The 21219-nt window shown below is 47.1% G+C and overlaps 1 protein-coding gene and 1 pseudogene across 1 annotated transcript in view; one reads left to right on the top strand and one right to left on the bottom strand.

Annotated features, from left to right (window-relative positions):
* Nucleotides 1-15938, bottom strand: part of CPPED1 (calcineurin like phosphoesterase domain containing 1) — a 121819-nt gene extending 105881 nt beyond the window's left edge. Inside the window, 1 exon segment of the mRNA NM_001243581.1 lies at nt 15845-15938. Within this exon segment, the coding sequence (NP_001230510.1) occupies nt 15845-15914 (70 nt within the window). The 5' untranslated portion in view covers nt 15915-15938.
* A 4471-nt stretch (nt 15939-20409) lies between these two features.
* Nucleotides 20410-20516, top strand: LOC146404540 (small nucleolar RNA SNORA70; annotated as a pseudogene).
* Nucleotides 20517-21219: the final 703 nt, after the last annotated feature.

Below are 21219 nucleotides of genomic sequence, written 5' to 3'. Positions count from 1 at the left end.
CAAGTAAGCCCTGGGAGTCTCCTTGAAGCGTCACTGGGTACGAAGCAACCGGATACAAAGAGTCTCTAAAACCTTTAAAAATTCACACAATTCCTTCCCGTTAATCCTTCCTGTGAGATTCTGTTTATGTGCCAATATCCGGCCTGAAAGACAGATACTCAAACTGCAATCGCTCTTTACAGCGTGCACTTTCAATATCACGATCCAAACATTTTCTTGGATTTGTCTCTGCCAATATATTTCCTCTCACTCATTGTTGTTATATCTTTTGGGATATCTGTCAATTCTTAATGAAAGGTGACTTTTCAATATGTACCAAGAATTAGAAAGTTCATTGATCCTTTCATTACTACCAGCTAATCAATGACCAACTGTTATAAATTCATCCCCAAAAGCCAGTGAATCACGCCTTCCATCGCCCAACCCAGAAAAGGCCTACAGGAGCCAGCCATGCCACTAATTAATACCTACTCCTCGAATCATTTATAGTCTCATGATGGGCGAAACCTCTTCCTTTAGAGGCAACCTCAAATAAGGTGGGAGGGGATACAATGATAAATAGCTTTCCTAATTAAATTTTCGTAAATAAAAGTCTCATTTTCTCAATCTGGTTTGACTTTTGGAAGACAGAGGTAATATCACAGGATACTGGGTTAGGAAGTCTGATGGCGGGTAGTCTGATTCAAGAGGTTCCTGTCATTATGATGCCAGATTTATAGAATAATAATTATATAATTAAAATAATAGTAAATTATAAAATAATTTATAGAAATACATCCTATTTAAAAATTCAAAGTTTTGACTCCTGTTAACGTCTCTCCCTCAAAGTGATAGAGGAGTTGGGACCTCAGAGGCCCTGTTTCTCCACTGGACTAGAAAGTTACAGAATTAACTTGGCATCATCACTCACACCTGAACACTTGGGTCAGGTGTTCATCAGTGCCCCCCTGGGGCATCACGACAGCTCCACGCAGCACTCCTGCTCCAGTTCACCCCGGACCATCACCGCCACCATGACTCTCCCTGAAGCACTTACTCTGGTCATCAAGCCCCCTAGCTAAAGGGCCACTGACTTCTCTCCATGAGGCAAGGCCCACGTTTGCTCTCCCTTTCCGTGCATCCCTTGGTCCCCAGCAAGCGGGAGGCATTCAGGAAACATTTGGAGAGGGGCTACATGAAGACGTCCACGGGTCCATGCTCATTCCAGCACTTGGCGCTAGAATGTGGCCCGAAACCTTCCCAGCTGTACTGACTACTGTTCCCACGAGACCAGGAGGGTCTAAGCTGGGCATGATTTTCATCCCCACAGCTGGGCATGATGTCTGGAGGTCCTATTTCTGGATGTCACAGTGGGAGAGGCATGGTACTTCTGGCACCCAGGGGAGAGAGGCCAGAGACGGTGCTAAAGATCCCATATTAGATATGGCAGCCGCACACAAAGAAGGATCCAGTCCATGTCAAGGCCAAGTTGAGGAACCCTGCACAAGACACACCATAGGATCCTTCCAAATAGACCTCAAACAACCCCCATGCTTTCCCACCTCTGCTCCAGAAGAGGCTCTCCATGCCACCAACCTGCTGAGATTCTATCCCTCCCTTCCAGGCCAGCTCGACTGTCACCTCCCCAACAATCTCTCTCCCTCCGCTGTCATTTGATGCGCCTCTGCCTCCTTCCCTCCTTCTCAAGTGTGTTTTTTTAAATTTATTCATTTATTTATTTATTTATTTTTATGACTCAAATGAATTTATCACATCTGTAGCTGTACAATGATCATCACAATCCAATTTCAGAGGATCTTCATCCCACAACCCAAGCACATCCCCCCACCCTCAAGTATGTTCTGAGGACAGGCACCCTGTTGTCACCAGACAGTTGACAGGGGGCAAGGCCACAGGTCCCATTCCTTAAGACCTTCCAGAATGGTGGTGAGAAGGGCAATGGACAGGTCAATAGCTAAGCTCATTACACACCTGCTCCTTGGTCCCACAGACGTAGTACAGAGAGGGAGACCACAGACGGAGCAACAGGTGGATGGGAGAGCAGTGAGGCAACACTGAGATGAGGTCTGAGGACGAGAAAGAGCCAGGCATGGGGGGGTGGGAGAGGGGCCTGTGGGGACACACCCCAAGCAGAGGGCACAGCAAGGGCCAGACCCTGAGACGAGGGACAAATATGAATACAGGGCAGGAACAAACACATCATACCTAGACACGGGTTTGGGGAAAGGCTTCAAGCCCTTGGACCACTTTGAGCCTCCGTTTCCCAAAGCCCTAACTTGGTCCTGGTACAGTGCAAAGCCTGAGGCTCAGATGCCAGGCTCAAACCCCATTTCCACCCTTTACCAACTTAGCTTTTTTGTTTTATGTTTTTAAAATATTAGATTTTTTTTTTTTTTTTTTTTAGGGCCGCACTCACAGCAAATGGAGGTTTCCAGGCTAGGGGTCTAAGTGGAGCTACAGCTGCCAGCCTACGCCACAGTCACAGCCACACCAGATCCGAGCCACGTCTGCGACCTACACCACAGCTCACGGCAATGCCGGATCCTTAACCCACTGAGTGAGGCTAGAGATCAAACCCGCAACCTCATGCTTCCTAGTTGGATTTGTTTCTGCCACACCAGGACAGGAACTCCATTTAAAAAAAAAAAAAAAAAGAGAGAGAGAGAATTTTTTTTCTTTACCAACTTTGTGACATAATGCAAGTTCCTTAACCTCTCTGGACCTCGGTGTCCTTATCTGCAAAGTGAAGAATAACCTCACCCACCTCAAAAGGGCTGTTGTGAAGAATCACTGAGTTAATACATGTAAAGCATTTGGACTTGGCACACAGGAAGCAGTCAAGTGTGAGCTCCTATAGCCGTGACTGTTTCTCACGGTTAATTCCTGCCCTGTCTTAGACAGAGCTTTCAAAATCTTAATCAGTTCTTTGTTTCCCATAGCACATAATGGGCCTCACAAAACATGTGATGTATGTGGATGTGTGTACACAACACACACTTAGATGCTTTGGGCTTAACGTCTTCTCCTTCACATCAAGTGGATATTGCTTTGGTTATCAAATGGCAAAGATGGGTACCTTTACAGCTGCCTGGAGGCTTTCTGGCTAAAGAGCAAATGCCAACGAAATGCAATTTTTGCAGTTTCTCGCAGTAGCCATCTGCACAGTGAATCACAATCTAAATGTCTTTAGCAATACCTCTCATTTTCTCTGGGGACGAATCTTATTTTTAGTGGCTTAAACCCCCCCCTCAAAACACAACAGTAGCAAAACAATCTTCACCATTTGGGGACTCTTTCTGGTTTAACAATCCAAATGTTCCAACGGATAAGGCTGCCAGAACTTAATGCAGCAGAGCTAACGGCGTCTTTCATTAGAGGCTGCCTAGAGCTGGTGGGGGGGAGGACAGGGGGTGGCAGCTGTGGGGTTTTTTTTGGGGGGGTGAAAACGTTCTAAAATTGACTGTGGTGATGTGGTACATCTCTGTGAATAGACTAAAAGCCACTGAACTGTTCCCATTAAAAGGGTGAATCACGTGGTACGAGAAACTCTTTAAAAAAAAAGTGTCTTTCAGGACTCTTTCCTCCCCCAAAATAATTAAGTGGGACAGCAAAATCCTCAGAGTCTCCAAATTACATTTCTAAGTACAAAGTGAATTTACCCAACCTCTCTTCTTGGCCTACACACATCCATAAGGTAGCTTCTGAGACACACAAAAGCTTCTGAGTCACAGCTTGGCTGCCACACTTGCCATTTGGGGATGAAGGACCTGCCAGCATCTTTATCTGCAACCCTTCAGAGATGGAAGGAGGCAGATGGGCCAGGACTACTTGGCCAAGCAGGCGCTCAGCATCGCTGGCTTTGGCCGATGCAGTTCTAGACAATGTCTGCAGCGGGGTGGGGAGGCATTTTCCAAACCTCTCTCACTTTTCTTTCTTTTTTTTTCTTTCTTGTCTTTTTAGGGCTACACCTTCAGCATATGGAGGTTCCCAGGCTAGGGGGTCTAATCGGAGCTGTAGCCACTGGCCTACACCATAGCCACAGCAATGTGGGATCTGAGCTGCATCTGCAACCTACACCACAGCTCGCGGCAAAGCTGGATCCTTAACCCACTGAGCGAGGCCCGGTATCAAACCCACATCCTCACAGATGCTAGTCGGGTTTGCTAACCACTGAGCCACAGGGAGAACTCCCACCTCTCTCACTTTTCAAAAGCAGAACTCCATGTGGGGTCTGTGGGATCTGTTTGCTGATTTGTTTTTGGCCACCCCTGAGGCATGCAGAAGTTCCCAGGCCAGGGATGGAACCTGCGCAGCTGTAATCAGAGCTACAGCAGTGTCAACACCAGACCCTTAACCCACTGCACCACCAGGGAACTTCAGGTTTGAGCATTTTGGGTGGGTTTGCTATGACCTTTCTGTGCCCTTCCCTGTGTTCCGCCACTAAGAGACCAGGTGGCTGCTGGCCCAGGTGGTGCTTCAGGGAGAAATGGAAGAAGGTGCTCCCTCTAGGCAAAGGCAGCACTGCAGGCACAGGCTGAGCAAACAGGCCCCGGAGGCAAAAAAAAAAAGGGGAACCTTTCCTGAGGCAGATGCACAACACTCCAGGAGGGCACCTGCCTAGGAACAAGCACTGGCCCCAACAGATGCCAACAGTAACACACCAACTGCACAGCCACAGGGTGGTTTGCCAGGGCCGTGCTGATTGGTTCAATATCTGGGTTTCTGTTGGTTTTGTCCAGCAAAAACATGGTGGTTAGGCAGATACACACACATGATCAGGGGGTGTTGTATTCATTTTTCACTCATTTATTCACATAACACAAGACCACTAAAGGTCTGCTGCCACCAGACACAGCCCTAGGCCCCAGGGTTCCTGCCCCCTAGGAACTTATCATCTACAGGCAGGAAAAGACATCAAAGTCACAGGAATAAAGCCACAACTCTAAGGTGTAAAGAGTATCATAAAAGAAAAGATCGGGTGAAGGCCAATGGCAGGGACCTCATTTAGATGGGAAATCAGCACCTTTTAAACCACGGCCTGGAGAAAGAGGAAGGGGCGGAGAGCAGAGGAGGGGGCAGAGAAAAGCCACAGCGAGGGCTGACAGACCCAGTTTTTGTTTCAAGGAAGTGATTCTAGATGCTGTCCGGGAAATGGACTGGAGGGACAAGAGGGGACGCAGAGGCTGTTGGGATTGTCCGGGTGAGAGGCGGGGGTGGCCTGGGAAGCAGAGGTGGACAAAACCAAGGTGTGCCCTGGGGGTGACTGGACAGGACCGTGGAGGCTGGGATACGGGGAGGAGGGGGAGGTCATGAAAGACTTCCAGGCTGCTGGTGAGGAGACGAACTGGGGGCGGGGGGGGTGCCTGGGGAGAAGATGAGGTGCTCTGTCTGATTCCAGTGTGTTCTGGGTGCAAGGACAGAGGGCCAGGAGCCAAGACCTGAGTTCTCCTCTGAACCCTCTACTAGTTTGGGACCTAAAATCACCAAAGTGTCACAGTGTCCTCACGGAGATGACAGCAACACACCCACCATCCTGGCTAACCCTTAGACAGATCCAGCCAGCACTCTGCCTCTGTCTTAGAAATGAGGACCTCCAGAGTTACCCCTGTGGTTCAGCGGGATGAGAACTCGTCATAGTGTCTTTGAGGATGTGGATTCACTCCCTGGCCTGCGATAGGTTGCAGATGTGGCTTGGATCTGGCGTTGCTGTGGCTGTGATGGAGGCTGGCAGCTGCAGCTCCAGTTCAACCCTTAGCCTGGAAACTGCCATATGTGGCAGGTGTGGCTGTAAAAAGAAAAAAAAATAAATAAATAAAGGGAAAAAAAAAAAAGAAAAAAGAAATAAGGACCTGCAGTATTAGGTAAACAAGGATTTTTCACCTTTTGGTTTAAACGAGGCTACATGGGGAGTCTGGATATTCTTTCATTCAATACATATTTCCTGGGTGTCAGGCCCCACATCAGACTTGGTCTTGAGAGTGGCTGGCAGCAGTTCCAGGGCTCCTGGAGTCCTTGGGTCACTGCCCCTTCCTTGTCTGGCAAAATTAAAAATCACACACTACCCAAATATAAAAATCTGTCATTCTTCTCTGTGAAGACAACATTCTCTTAACAGCTGTCCACTGGACCAACAAGCAGGGTCATCAATACTCCCCACGCCCTGTATGGAGGTACGGACCTCGGCCCGGGGGGCAAGCTGATGGCCCTCCCGGGCTCTATACAGAGGTACCTACGCCCCTACCCCTCAAGGAGGGCCCATGGGGACATTCCCAGATCTATTCATGCTACCCCTCCCCCATTTTTTATTTTATTTTATTTTATTTTTTTGCTTTTTAGGGCCACCCCTGAAGCATATGGAGATTCCCAGGCTAGGGGTCGAATGGGAGCTGCAGCTGCCAGCCCACACCACAGCCACAGCAATGCCAGATCCAAGCTGTGTCTGTAACCTACAGCACAGCTCATGGCAACGATGGATCTTTAACCTTCTGAGTCAGGCCAGGGATCAAACTAGTATCCTCATGGATACTAGTCAGATTTGTTTCTGCTGAGCCATGACAGGAACTCCTGTAATTTTCAAATAATCCCTCTCTTTAATTTTTTTCTCTTCATTGACCAACTATCAGGCTTCTACTATAATAAAAAAAAAATTTTCTAATTAGACTCCACCCACACCATACAGAAAAATTTACTCAGTATGGACCCAGACCTAAATGGAAGAGCTTAAATACTCTTTAAAGGAAAAGCTTCACAATTTTGGTTTAGGTAAAGATTTCCTAGATATGGCATCAGAAGTATAAGTAATAAAAGAAAAAGTTGATAATTGGAACTTTGGAATTAAAATCTTTGGTGTTGCAAATTATACAATCAAGAAAGTGAAAAGACAATCCACTGAATGTGCAAGTCATATATTTGACAAGAGACTTGTATCCAGATTGTACAAAGAACTCTTACAACTCAGTAATAGAAAGAGAAAAAACCTTATTAAAAACAAGACAAATGGAGTTCCTGTAGTGGCACAGCAAAATCGAATCTGACTAGCATCCATGAGGACGCAGGTTCAATCCCCAGCCTCGCTCAGTGGGTTAAGGATCCGGTGTTGCCACGAGCTGTGGCATAGGTCGCAAATGCAGCATAGCATTGCTATGGCTGTGGTGTAGGCCAGCAGCTACGGCTCCAATTTGACCCTGAGCCTGGGAACCTCCATATGCCACAGGGGCAGCCCTAAAAAGCCAAAAAAATAAAATAAAATAAAAAATAAAAAGTAAAAAAAATAAAAACAAGGCAAAGGATCTGAACAGACATTTCTTCAAGGATTCTTCAAACAGCCAATAAGCACATGAAAAGATGTTCAACATTATGAGGCATTAGGAAAATGCAAGTCAAAACCACGATGAGGTTCGACTTCACACCCATCTGCTTGGTTACAGTCAAAGATGGACAATAACGAATGTGGGTGAGGACACGGAGAAATGGGAACCCCTGTGTACTGCGGCTAGGAATGTAAATGGTGCAGCTGCTTTGGAGAACAGTTTGGCGGGTCCTCAAAATGTAAGACCCAGTTATGTGCCTAACCTAGCAGCTCCAACCCTAGGTATCTACCCAAGAGAAACGACACGTACGTCCAACAAAGACCTCTATGTGGATGTTCATAAGAGCTTTATTCACGAGAGCCAGTGTCCAAATGGGGGAGCGTCTGCCAAGGTCCAAAAAGGGTCCAAATGTCCACCAACGGGTGAATGGATAAACAGTGTGGTTGGGTGCACACCGGAACGCCGTTCAGTAAAAAAGGAACAAAGCACCGACACATGCTGCCACGTGGGTGAATCTTCAGAAGATTATGCTGAGGGAAAGAAGCTAGTCACAAGAGACCACAGATTACACGATTCCATTTATATGAAGTGCACAGGAAAGGCAAGGCTACCGACGTAAATCAGTAGCTGACTGTGCTGGGATTAGAAACATTAAAGTGACTGCAAATGGGCACAGAGTTTCCTTTTTGCGGGGGAGACTGAGATATTCGGAAATTCGGATGGTGCACCACTCTGCAGACTGCTTAAAAACCAAGGAAACTTAACATGAATGAATGTTATGGTAGCTCAATAAAGCTATTTTACTTTATTCTTATTTATTTATTTATTTAGTCTTTTCTAGGGCCCCACCCATGGCACATGGAGGCTTCCAGGCCAGGGGTCCAATCAGAGCTGCAGCTGCTGGTCCACGCCACAGCCACAGTCATGCCAGATCCAAGTCACGTCCGAGACCCACACCACAGCTCACGGCAACGCTGGATCCTTAACCCACTGAGTGAGGCCAGGGACGGAACTCACAACCCCATGGCTCCCAGTCGGATTCGTTAACCACGGCGCCATGACGGGAACTCCCTCAATAAAGCTATTTTTTTAAAAAAAGAATGAAAAAAAAGGCATTCAAAACTTAAAGTTCATTTGTCTCTTGGGCATGTTATAATAATGGGAAATTTTTGCACACTAATTTTTATGGATGATGATAATGAGGAGGGGATAAGTAATCGAAATTACGATTTTAGTCACAGGAACTCTTCTCAAATGGGTAACTGTCTAGCCCACATAATTCAAAAATTCACTTCCTTTCTTCATTGATTATTTTTGTTAGAACTAAGGTTGATACGTTAGTATTTTTTTAAAAGATTTATTTCACTTTTATCTTTGGCCACACTCATAGCATGTGGAAGTTCCCAGGCCAAGGACTGAACCTGTGCCATAGCAGTGACAATGCCAAATCCTTAACCACTAGGCCTCCAGGGAACTCTGATATGTTAGAATTTTTTACACCACAATATTTTCAACCCTGTTTAGACCTGAACCAACATTTCTAGGTCTGCTGTTTCTAGCAAAGTTCTTAGGTAAGACCTGGAAGGGATGGAGCAAGTTATTTCTCAGAGATTTCATCTATTCTTGGTTTCCAGACGGGACCAAGCAATACTCAGGAGCAGTGAATACAGTTGGCTCCTCTGAAACAGCTGCAGAAGTTTAAAATGTCCAGGGAAATCATCCTTTTACGTAAAACCACCGAAGAGCCATGTCTCAAAGGGGGAAACTACTCCAGTGGCAAAAGGAACTGGAAAAACTGATTAGGACCTGAAAATAATTAAATATAGGTAATTCTGAAAACACAGTTTACCTTGCTATTCCTCCCTTTGAGAATTTCTTCAAAACAGACGTCCTAAACTTTTCAGAGAGACAATCACTTGCTGGGAGAAAGTAGTCTTAATTAGGATACGTGTCAAGGAAATATAATTATCAATTTGCCTAATTAAAATGAATATTTGAACATGCCTGAGGATTGTGAACCTTCTCAGGTGAAACATGTACAATTCACTTCCTATAAACATCTGTGGCAGAGCCTAGCAGATTGTGTTAACATGGAATGGATGACTGAAGCCAGGCTTCGCATTCAACGCTCTTCGAAGAAGTGCATGGAATACGGTTACTTGACAATTGCCAGGGAGGCAATGGCCTTAAAGAGCTTGCTGTGGACAATGTCTGGTCCCTCCAAAATTCTTACGGTGAAACCTCACCCCACTCTGATGATATTTGGAGGTAGGATCCTTGGGAGGTTAAGTCAGTCCTGAGGGCTTAGTACTGGGACTACTGCCCTTATAAAAGAGCCCCTACAGCACTCACTTTGCTTTCTCCACGTGAGGACATAAAAAAAGACAGTCATCTATGAACCAGAAAAAAGACAGTCATCTATGAACCACCAGAGAGCAAATCTGCAGGTTCCTTGACCTTGGCCTGCCAGCCTCCAGAACTGGGAGCAGCAAATGTCTGTTGTTTATCAGGCATTCAGCCTATGGTGTGTGCCTATGGCAGCCCAAGCTGGCTAAGGCGGGGCTCTTTCATTTACTCGACAAGCTTCACTTGAGAAACAAATGGTTTCATTTTGGAGGGGGCTTCCGGTAGTGAGTGTGAGGGTTATCGGGGCTGTGATTTTAAGCACAGTTGCTTTAGTTCACACTCCTTGACAGGCAGCGTGTATTTTGGCAAGAGACAGAAAAGCCCAGTTCCTTTCCTTTCTCTTCCGATCCCGCCCTCGGGGCAGCTCTTACCAGCTCACCAGCTGGAGGCTTTACCTGCCCACAGAGCGGGGACTGGCAATGTGCCCTTCAAGAGCACTGCTCAAAGTCACCAGCAATGCTAATGGAGGACTGGGATCCAGGGAAAAGTCAGAGACAGCGGTAGAGGCAGTCTGGGGGTAGACAAGGTGCTCAACATCCAAAGAAGTGAGCCCACAAGACTAGGGGGTTCTCTTGGGGGTGGGGGTGGGGGGGCATGCCTGCAGCACACAGAAGTTCCCAGGCCAGGAATCAAACCTGCACCACAGCTGCGACCAGAACCCCAGCAGTGACAAAGCCAGATCCTTAACCCACGGCACCACTGGGAAACTCCAAGACGGGGGATTCTAAACCTAATCCTCCACGGCCAGGCTTCTAAAAACCCTGCACTAGATGACCCCCACTGAGCATGGCCACTGGGGAGGAGAGGACCAGGTGCAGGCCCCACATCTAGAGAAGAACAGGGTCGTTTCCCCTCGCCCAGTCTCACCAGTTTGCCTTCTAAGTCTCTCTGCATCACCACTATTCTTTGCCAGGTGAGTGCCTCTCTTGTGCTCTGGTCCCAAGGCAACCCTAGGGCAGTTCCAACGGGCTAGGAAGCTTCACACCTCAGTACCCCAATCTCCAGCGGAAGCCCCCACCTCTACCACATGTACCTCCAGCTCCCAGAAAATCTATAGATTCAAAGTTACAATGTGTGCCTTGCAAATGTTGCTTCCAGACCAGTGGCTGAGCTCCAGCTGCCAATCAGACTGCACTGCAAGTTCCTTGCAGGCAGAAACTCTGCTGTTATGCTGCAGCCAGACCATCCTTTCCAAAATGGAAATTGGATCGCCTGTCCCTGTGTCCTCACATATGCAGCTGAAAACTCTTAGTGCCTTTAGGTAAAGACAAAACTCCTCCGTGACCCCCTTCCCCACTCTCTGGCCTCATCCCACAACACCCTGATTCATACATATCCAGGGTCCCTTTCACCCCTCACCTTTCCCCTGCCTGTCCACCAAGCCAGACCCCCACATTGCTCTGTCTCCACTCCACCATGGCCCTCCCCCTTCACACCCGGGTACCTCCTACTCAGCCTTCAGCAATCAGGTGACGGCCCCCTTCCTCAGAGAAGCACCTCCTGCAGGTTCTTAGTAAAATCCCCCTCACCTCCTGACCAGGGGCATTCCTCCCTTCCCTGACTTTTGCCACAGCTGTGGTTTATGCCGGTTTGTGAACACTGACTGGCAGGTTAAGGCCGTGCTCTCCAAGGAGGTGCGGGCCAGAGCTGAGGAATCAGAGCTGGTTTCCACTGGTCACTGCACGCCAGCATCTACTCAATGCCTGGGACAAGGACGCCGCCAAGTACATTTGATGAGTGGGCAAGTGGATCAACCAACAGACAGAGGGACAGATGAAATGATGGACACATGATGGACAGACTGGTGAACTGATGGACAGAAAAACAGAAGGAGAGAGAGATGGTCAAAGAGGCCATTTGTTTCCCGGGCCAACCCCTCTTCCAAGCCCTCAATCCCATCTTTTCCCCTCTCTTCGGATATTGCTCTCCCAATAATTATTCTGCCTTTTGCATTTTTCAACCCCAGACCCAGTGCAAACCAATCACATGAGCTTGGGCAAGTTGCCTAGCCTTTCTCAGATTCCTCCCCCAACTATAAAAAGATAAGACTATCATGAAGACTACATGAGCTAATTCCCATACAGCATAGAGTACAGTGCCTGGCATGCCAAAAACCCCGGCTAAATGTTAGGTGCTCCTGTTGATTGTGTCATCATTATTACTACTGCAAACCCTCCAGCACCGCTCCTCCATCAAGCTGCTATTAATCCTCTGTCTACCCTGCACCACCAAACGGCTCCAAACAGAACCCTACCTTTGCTGATTTCACATTCTCTCTACCACTCCTCAGACCTCCAACATTCCAGGCCTGAGGCTCCTGCTAAACTCTACTGAAACTGTCCTCCCGTGGGTGACATAAAATCAAACCCACCACCCTCTACTGAGCTAACAGGCACCTACATGTCTGCAGCGTCTGACCTTATGGACCACCTGCCAGTAGCCTCCTCCCCAACCATGGTATCAAGGCCAGCTCCTGGTTTTCTCTTTCAAAATTTCTGGTTGTTTACTGCTCTGAGACCTTCAGGGTCTTTTCTTCCTTCCTACCCCCTAAACGTTGGCAGATTCTAAGATTTCACACACACACACACACACACACACACACACACACGCCCTCCATGACTACACACTTTCCTCCTTAGCAATGCCACTGACTCCTGCAGCAACGCTGGCTACCACCCTCTCTGTGGGTGGCATCCACACCTCCATCTCCAGCTGCGTGCGGGACCCTACACGCTGCCTCAGATTTTCTGACAGCATTTCAAAGCCACCACTGCCCAGATCAATCCCATCAAACCTAGCCCTACTCCTTACTCCCTGATTTCACTTAACAGTCTCCCCATCACCCAGGACCAATACTTAAAACTCCAATTCCCACTGCAGTGCCCTACAGAGCCCACCAGTTGCCAAGAATTATTTTTTGTGCCACAGCCCTGTGCCTAGATAATGAGCCTCTGAGGGTGTGCAGCTTGCCCTCCCCTCTCTTTTTCCAACCCCCCCCCCCCGCCAGATGCTCGAGAATACAGTAGGAACACAATCATCAATACTTCCTGAACTGAAAAGAGCTAGTGCAGAGTAACGAGGTACTTTCTTCTTTCCCTGCCAGTGGGAGTCTAGGTTGGTACAAGCACTCTGGGAGGCAGTTTGAAAGACCACACCTAAACCCAGAGCTCTGCTCTCCTGGGCACATGCCCTGGAGAAATGTACCCATGTACCCAGAAGGAGATATGTAAAAGAATGTTCACAACAGCCTTGTCACCAGGAGTGAAAAACAGAAATAATATGATGGATCCTGGCCATCATATCAGGGTCCCAGCAGGAAATAGCTGGCATACTCAAATTAGGAGAATTAAAAAAGTTTAAAAGAGGATTATTTGGGATGAATTGAGTGCCAAGAAACTGTCAAAGGACAGTTTAGTAGTCCAACACTGAAAAGCACGACGACAGGAGTTCCCTTGCAGTGCAGCGGGATAAGGAACCGGCGTTGTCCCTGCTGGAGCGTGCGTCCATGCTGTGGGCGCAGGTTGGATCCCTGGCCCAGGGAACTTCCACATGCTGCAGGTGTCGCCAAAAAAAAAGAAAAGAAAAGCAGAATTATGTCTGAAAGGAAGAAGAAAGGGGTTCCGAATCTGAAAAGAGAGTTTCAGCAGAAAGCCTATCTTGAAATGAGCAGGGAATTTCAGGTAAGGAACACAGTCAGCCTGAGGCAACCCCCCAGGAAATAAACCAGGGGAATAAACAGCCTGACTTTTGCTTCCCGCCCCCTCTGATCTCCAGTCAGGACTCCCCATTGGCTGAACCCAACAGGAAGCCAGGGAGCAAGGAGCCCACAGATGAAGCCCACAGAGGCGGGCCTCCTGGAGCATGGTGGGGGAGGGAGAGAGTGCTTTGGGAGAGGAAAAGGGAAGATCTTCAGAATACCCAGTAACGGAATCTATCATCAAGTATAGGCTTATACCATGGAATACTGCCCAGCAGGAAAATGAGCAAACTAGAGCTACTTATCTCAATATGGATAAATCTCAAAAACCTCACATTACAACGAAACTGCGCCAGACACTGTGGGCCCTCCAGAACACAAAAGCCTTTTCAAGTTCCCTATTTCTTTTTCTTTCCTTTCTTTCTTTTTTTTTTTTAAGGCTGCACCCGCTAGCCACAGCCACAGCAATGTGGGATGTGAGCTGCATCTGCGACCTACACCATAGCTCAAGGCAACACCAGATCCTTAACCCACTGAGCAAGGCCAGGGATAGAACCTGCGCCCTCATGGACACTAGTCAGGTTTGTTCCTGCTGAGCCATGACAGGAACTCCGAAGTTGCCTATTTCTTGTTCCAAGAAAAAGGTTTTAGTCTCCTAGACCTTCCTGGAGTCCCAAAGAGTAGATTCAAGGAGTTACTAATTAGGGAAGTGAGGAATGTAGAAACAAAGGAAAAGCAGTCAAGAAACAATAAGTCAGAGACAAAACAGAGTCCTGATTCTTCCTCAAGGGATATACACAACAATCTGATACGGTGTGATTATTGCAGGAAAGAAGGCCCTCACTCAGGTGGAGAATGGTAACTACATGCTGAGACCCCAGACAGATCAGAGCCTGAAGGCTGAGGACGGAGATTCCTGGAACACCAGCCTGTCACCTCAGGAGCAACGAAACAGAAGTCATGCACCCTGCAGCTGTCACCGTAAATGCTGCCCTTAAAAACCCTTCCCTGAAAACCACTGGGAGCTGGGGTCTTTCAAGAATGAGTTAACATTCTCCAAGCCTGGGGCATGAAATGAAACTTTCTCTGCTCCACACTCTGATATTTCCATTTGTTTGGCCTCAGTGTACGTTGGGCACACAAACTTGGGTTCGACAATAGGGTGAAAAGGGCCTATTAAAATATTTGGGGAATGCGCACACAGACTGTACTTTCTAAAACTACCTCAGCTAGATTTCTAGCCCGACGTGCTCTTCCAAAACCTTGCTGCCCCCCACCCCCCAACACACACCAACAGCTGGAAAGAAAGAAAAGAAAAAGGCTTTAGGACACAGAATTATAAGAGACACCTACTTTAGTAAAGACAGCCAGGGAAAATCTGAGAAAGTGACTGAACTTTAAATAAGGTGTTAAGGATGAGAAAGAGCCAGGCCCAGCAGTCCAGCTATTAGCTAGTCCAGCAGAGACTAGCTGGCCCTTAAGGATATAAAGACTTTGGCCCCTTCAAATGGAGTTCAAGAAAACCAGTGAGGCAGGAGAACTGGGCAAGGGGAAGAGCAGAGAGCATACAGCAAAAAAGGTGAGTACAAGCTAGATCACACAGGGCAGCTGGGGTGACTTCCTTGGGGTCACAAAAACTGGAGACTCTGACTCCATGCTGGGAGGACCAAGGAACCAGGAACAAGCCTCGCTCTTGACTTACAGCTCTAGGGCTAACATTAACATTCACTTAGCACCTAGCACTGGGTCACAGAAACCCTTTCCACCTGCTAACTCTCCCCTATGAGTTAAGTATTAACAAACCCACTTTTACAGTGAGGTGGGTTATCTAAATCCAAAGTGCAAGCACTTAACTCCAACACGACTTTTGACTGCCTCCCCTCGCTTCCATTCTGACGGGCATTGCTCACATTCTGGTGGATAACTCATATTACAGTGAGGAACCACGATCATGGAACACAAACTACATCATGGCCAAAGACCATAATAAAAATAACCGCATCTAACCGTCCACCCAGCGCTTATCCAGTGCCACACATAACCTCGCAGTTATTACACCCGTTTTACAGATGAAGAAACTGAGGCCAAGACGCGCTGAACAAATGTGTCCAAGGCAGGGCTTGGAAACCAAGTCTAACTGCAAAGCTCACGCTATTAACTATGCTCTGCAGCTTCATTCTATTTTCTCTCAGGGAACTTCGGTCAAGGCCAGCGAGGCTCCGAGACCCCTACCCCTCGCCCAGGCACTCCTCCCAACAGCGCTCCTGAAAGCCCAACTTGCCCACGGTGCGGCCGCTATTGCGGTCCCCGGCCCCAGGGTGCACTCTCCGCTGGGGTCCGGCTGGAGGTGCGTATCCCCACCGAACGTTCCCCGGCTGAAGGTTCCGCAGCCCCGAAACCATTCCCTCCCAGGGCGAAGGGCGGGCAGTACCTGAGGAAAACGCGTCCAGAGTTCTGCCACGGGCTCTATGGAAAACATCCCCCGCCTCCTCAGCGGACATGGCGAGCGAGTTTCTGGCCTTGACTGAGTGCACTGCGTGGGAGGGAGCAACGTAACGCCTCACACTTCAACCGCCGGGTGGGGCCTGCCCGGCTGGGGGCTGCGCCCTCTGCTCGGGGGCGGGGCAGGGCCGGCGGGCGCGCAGGGCTCGGTCACTCGGGGCTCCACTAGTGCTGCCTGGGCGGGGCGGAAGCGTGAGCGGCCCCTCTGGGATAGACTGGGGCTCCTGGCAAGTAGAGACTTCTTGCTTGGGGCTTGTTGCAGAGTGAGGGCCTTTGGACTCAGGCTTAGGGGGCAGTCCTTCCCTAAAGGTAGGGTTTCCAGGTTTAACAAATAAGAATACAGGATGCCCGTAAACTGAGGTTTCAGTTAAGCCACGAATGGTAAGTATGTCCTATGCAATTTGGGAGCTGCTTGTGCTAAAATTTTTGTTGTTTATCTGAAATAATTTAACTGGGGACCTTATGTTACTTGGGAATCCTGCCTTAGAGTCATAAAGACCCTGAAAGACCCCAGAAGGTTCCCCAAGCCACCAGTTGTGATCGCTGACACTGAATTCCCAGGCATCTTCACCTTTCCAGTCGTCAGCATCTTCACTGCATTAGAAACCAAACCCCCCTAAAACTTAGTTCCGTTATGGAGTTTACAATAAATTTATGCAAAACGTTATTCTCTTTCTTGTCCTGCCCCTGTTCCCCTCAAGACTGAGGGGTATCAAAAGGGATTAAAACCAAGCAAGCCTTTGTAGGGCCTTCCTGGGTGCAAAAACCCTGCCATGACTCCCATTTCTTGTTTGTTAAAAAAAAAAAAAAAAAAAAGAAGAAGAAGAAGAAGAAAAAAAGAAAAGAAAGAAAAAAGGCTCTAGCCTCCTAGGCGTTCCCTGAATTCCAAAGAGCAAGCTCAAGAAGTTAATGATTAGGACAACAGAGCCTTGGGTTCCTCCAGAAGGGATGTAGATAACAATCCGATGCATATCAAAACCCCCACCCAGGTGGAGGGTGGTAACCACAAGTCAGAAATTATCACAACATTGTAAATATGTCAGTTAAAAAAAAAATGTTTTGGGGAGTTCCCGTCGTGGCACAGCAGAAACAAATCTGACTAGAAACCATGAGGTTGCCAGTTCGATCCCTGGCCTCGATCAGTGGGTTAAGGATCCAGCATTGCTGCGAGCTGTGGTGTAAGGTCGCAGATGCAACTTGGATCTGGTGTTGCTGTGGCTCTGGCATAGGCTGGCGGAAACAGCTCAGATTAGACCCCTAGCCTGGGAACCTCCATATGCTGTGGGTACAGCCCTAAAAAAGACCAAAAAAAGACAAAAATTTTAAAAAAATGTATTGGAACTTCCCTTTGTGGCTCACCATTAACAAACCTGATTAGTATCCATGGGGATGTAGCCTTGCTCAGTGGATTAAAGGATCTGGCATTACCATGAGCTGTAATGTAGGTCACAGACGAGGCTTGGATCCCGTGTTGCTATGGCTGAGGCATAGGCCAGCAGGTGCAGCTCTGATTTGAAACCCCTTGCCAGGGCAGTGGTTAACGAATCCGACTAGGAACCATGAGGTTGCGGGTTCGGTCCCTGCCCTTGCTCAGTGGGTTAATAATCCGGTGTTGCCGTGAGCTGTGGTGTAGGTTGCAGACGTGGCTCGGATCCCGCGTTGCTGTGGCTCTGGCGTAGGCTGGCAGCTACAGCTCTGATTGGACCCCTAGCCTGGGAACCTCCATATGCCACTGGAGGGGCCCAAGAAATGGCAAAAAGACAAAAAAAAAAAAAAAAGAAAAAAAGAAACCCCTTGCCAGGGAACTTCCACATGCCACAGGGTCAGCCCTAAAAAGAAAAAAAAAAAAAAAAGAAAAAAAGAAAAAAAAATTTTAAATCCTTGCCTGGGAGTTCCCTGGTGGCTCAGTGGGTTAAGGATCTGATGTTGTTACGGCTGGGCTCTGGTTACTGCTGCAGGGTAGGTTGGATCCCTAGCTTGGGAAATTCCACATGCCACAGGTAAAGCTGAAAAAAAAAATCCTTGTTTTCCCTTGCTTGTAACATGTTGTTGTCATCATTGCTCAGTAAGCATCAGGCATTGATCTAAGCACTTTACAGGAAGCACATTTAATCTGCATGATAGCCCTAGGAGATAGTACTATTATTAGCTGCACTTATCAGAAAGGAGAACTGATGCCCAGGTGAAATGGTATGCGCAAGGTGACACATTCTGGAAAGTAGTGACCAGCCACCCAAACTAGGAAATGTTCAGCAAAAAGCCATTGAACCGAACTACTAAGCCAGCATTTATCAAACTTAGAAATACAAATTCCAGGGTGGACCGAAATCTCTAGAAGAAAGGTCCGTTTCTTACTTCACCAGGAGTTCTTATGATCTGCCATGTTTGGGAAATTCTCTTAACTAGCTGCCTACATCTAAAGCATTGTTTAGGTGGCTAAAATGACCAGGACAACTGTCCTCTAATCTTAGACAAAAGGCAATAAACCAAAGCAATTAAGAATAAGAATGCTCCCACGCACCTACAGCCAACTAATCTATGACAAAGGAGGTGCTGGGAAAACTGGACGGCCACATGGAAAAGAATGAAATTAGAACACTTCCTAGCACCATACACAAGAATAAACTCAAAATGGATTAAAGACCTAGATATAAGACCAGACACTGTAAAACTCTTAGAGCAAAACATTGGCCAAACACTCTCTGACATAAACCACAGCAACATCTTCTCAGATCCACCTCTTAGAATAACAACAGTAAAAACAAAAATAAACAAATGGGACCTAATCATACTTAAAAGTTTCTGCACAACAAAGGAAACCCTAAACAAAACCAAAAGACAACCCATAGAATGGGAGAAAATCTTTGCAAATGAATTGACTGATAAGGGATTAATCTCCAAAATTTATAAACACCTTCTGCAGCTCCATACCCAAAAAACAAACAACCCCATCAACAAATGGGCAGATCTAAACAGACAATTTTCCAAGGAAGACATATAGATGGCCAAAAAACACATGAAAAGATGTTCAACATCACTCATTATTAGAGAAGTGCAAATCAAAACCTCTCTGAGGTACCACCTTACACCAGCCAGAATGGCCATCATCAAAAAATCTACAAACAATAAGTGCTGGAGAGGGTGTGGAGAAAAAGGAACCCTAGTACACTGTTGGTGGGAATGTAAATTGGTGCAACCACTTTGGAAAACAGTATGGAGATTCCTCAGAAAACTAAAAACAGAACTACCATTTGATCTAGCAATCCAACTCCTGGGCATCTATCCAGAGAAAACCACGACTCAAAAAGACACATGTACTCCAATGTTCATTGCAGCACTATATACAATAGCCAAGACATGGAAACAACCTAAATGCCCATCGACAGAGGAGTGGATCAAGAAGATGTGGCACATATACACAGTGGAATATTACTCTGCCATTAAAAGGAAAGAAATACTGGCATTTGCAGCAACATAGATGGACGTAGAAATTACCGTGCTAAGTGAAGTCAGTCAGACAATGAGACACCAACATCAAATGCTTTCACTGACATGTGGAATCTGAAAAAGGACACAATGAACTTCTTTGCAGAACAGATACTGACTCACAGACTTTGGAAAACTTATGGTCTCCAAAGGAGACAGTTCAGGGGGTAAGGGGATGTGCTGGGGTGTATAAAATTGGATTGTGATGATCATTGTACAACTATAAATGTAATAAATTCATTGAGTAATTAAAAAATAGGGGAAAAAAAACAAGAATGCCAGAGCTCCTGCTGTGAAACAACAGGATCAGTGGCATCTCTGGAACACTGGGATGTGAGTTCGATCCCCGGCCCAGCACAGTGGGTTAAGGATCTGGTGGCAGGTCACAACATCAGTTCAGATCTGATTCCTGGCCCAGGAACTCCATATGCTGTGGGACGCCCCCAACCCCACCCCCACAAAAAAAGAATAAGAATGCCCAGAAGTTACCACTTGCTGGTTGTATGATTGTGAAAATTATTTTCTCCACATTGCAGTTTTCCCACCTGTCAAATGAGAACAATTGTAGTATCTTGGTCATAGAGTTGCTGGGATGTTTAAATGAATTAGTGCATCAAAGGGTTTAAAAAGCAAATGGTAAGTATTCAATGAGTATTGGCCATTATTAATTGCTACATTCCAATTTACTACATATGGCCTAGTTCAGAGAAAATTCTCAGGAAATGGTTAAGGAAGGAATGCATAAATGAGAATCAAAGTTCTAATGGTAGCGTCAAGGCGCTGCAAGATCTAGCCCTTGCCCACTTCCCACCGACTAACTTCGAAGCCACAGTCCTCTTTCAGTTCCTTAAACATGCCAATGAATTTCCCTCTTTGCATGTGTGGTTCTTTTGGTTTGCAATGCATCTGCTCATTTGAATCCCAAGGCTTCTGCTTACATCACACTTCCAAGCAGAGGCCTTACCCTCCACACCTGCACAGTCTCGAGATCTAAACTAGATCTGCCACCTGCAGCCAAATAAGCCCTGTGTGCAGTGGCTGTGAACGGCAGCCTCCTAGGTAGTGTCTGCAGCCTGTACCCAGTACAGGTTGCCTTAGGGACCGTGGAGACAGCCCTCTCCAGTGGACATTCATGACTGGCATGCTGTGCCCAATCTAGGCTCCAGACAGGTATGCCTGGTGCCTTCGGGAAGCCCCAGGGCACAGGGGTCAGGGTCCACACTGGCCACGTCATAATGTCCATCTGCACCAAACTGCAGAACAAGGAGCATGTGATTGAAGCCTTACACAGGGTCAAGTTCAAGATCCCTGGCCACCAGAAGATCCACATCTTTTTTTTTTAACTCAATGAATTTTATTATATTGATAGTTATACAACTCAGTTTTAAAAGATTTCCATCCCAAACCCACAGACCATCCTACCCCTCAACCTGTCTCCTTTAATAACCATAAGTTCTTCAAAGTCTGTCGGTTTCTGTTCTGCAAAGAAGTTCTTTGTATCCTCTTTTTATTTTTATTTATTTATTTATTTGCTTTGTTTTGCTTTTTAGGACCACACTGGTAGCATATGGAGGTTCCCAGGCTAGGGGTCGAATCAGAGCTGTAGCTGCCAGCCTACGCCAGAGCCACAGCAACGCAGGATCCGAGCCGCGTCTTTGACCTACACCACAGCTCACCGCAATGCAAGATCCTTAACCCACTGAGCAAGGCCAGGGTTCGAACCTGCATCCTCATGGCTGCTAGTCAGATTTGTTAACTGCTGAGCCACCACAGGAACTCCTGTATCCTCTTTTTAGATTCCACATATAAGTGACAGCA

This window comes from Sus scrofa, chromosome 3 (assembly GCF_054392235.1).
Source record: "Sus scrofa isolate SSC_HxYL_T2T_F1_AM1 chromosome 3, Sscrofa_HxYL_maternal_Yorkshire_Landrace_v2.0, whole genome shotgun sequence".
NCBI classification, from domain to species: domain Eukaryota; kingdom Metazoa; phylum Chordata; class Mammalia; order Artiodactyla; family Suidae; genus Sus; species Sus scrofa.
This window is presented reverse-complemented; position numbering and strand designations above follow the sequence as displayed.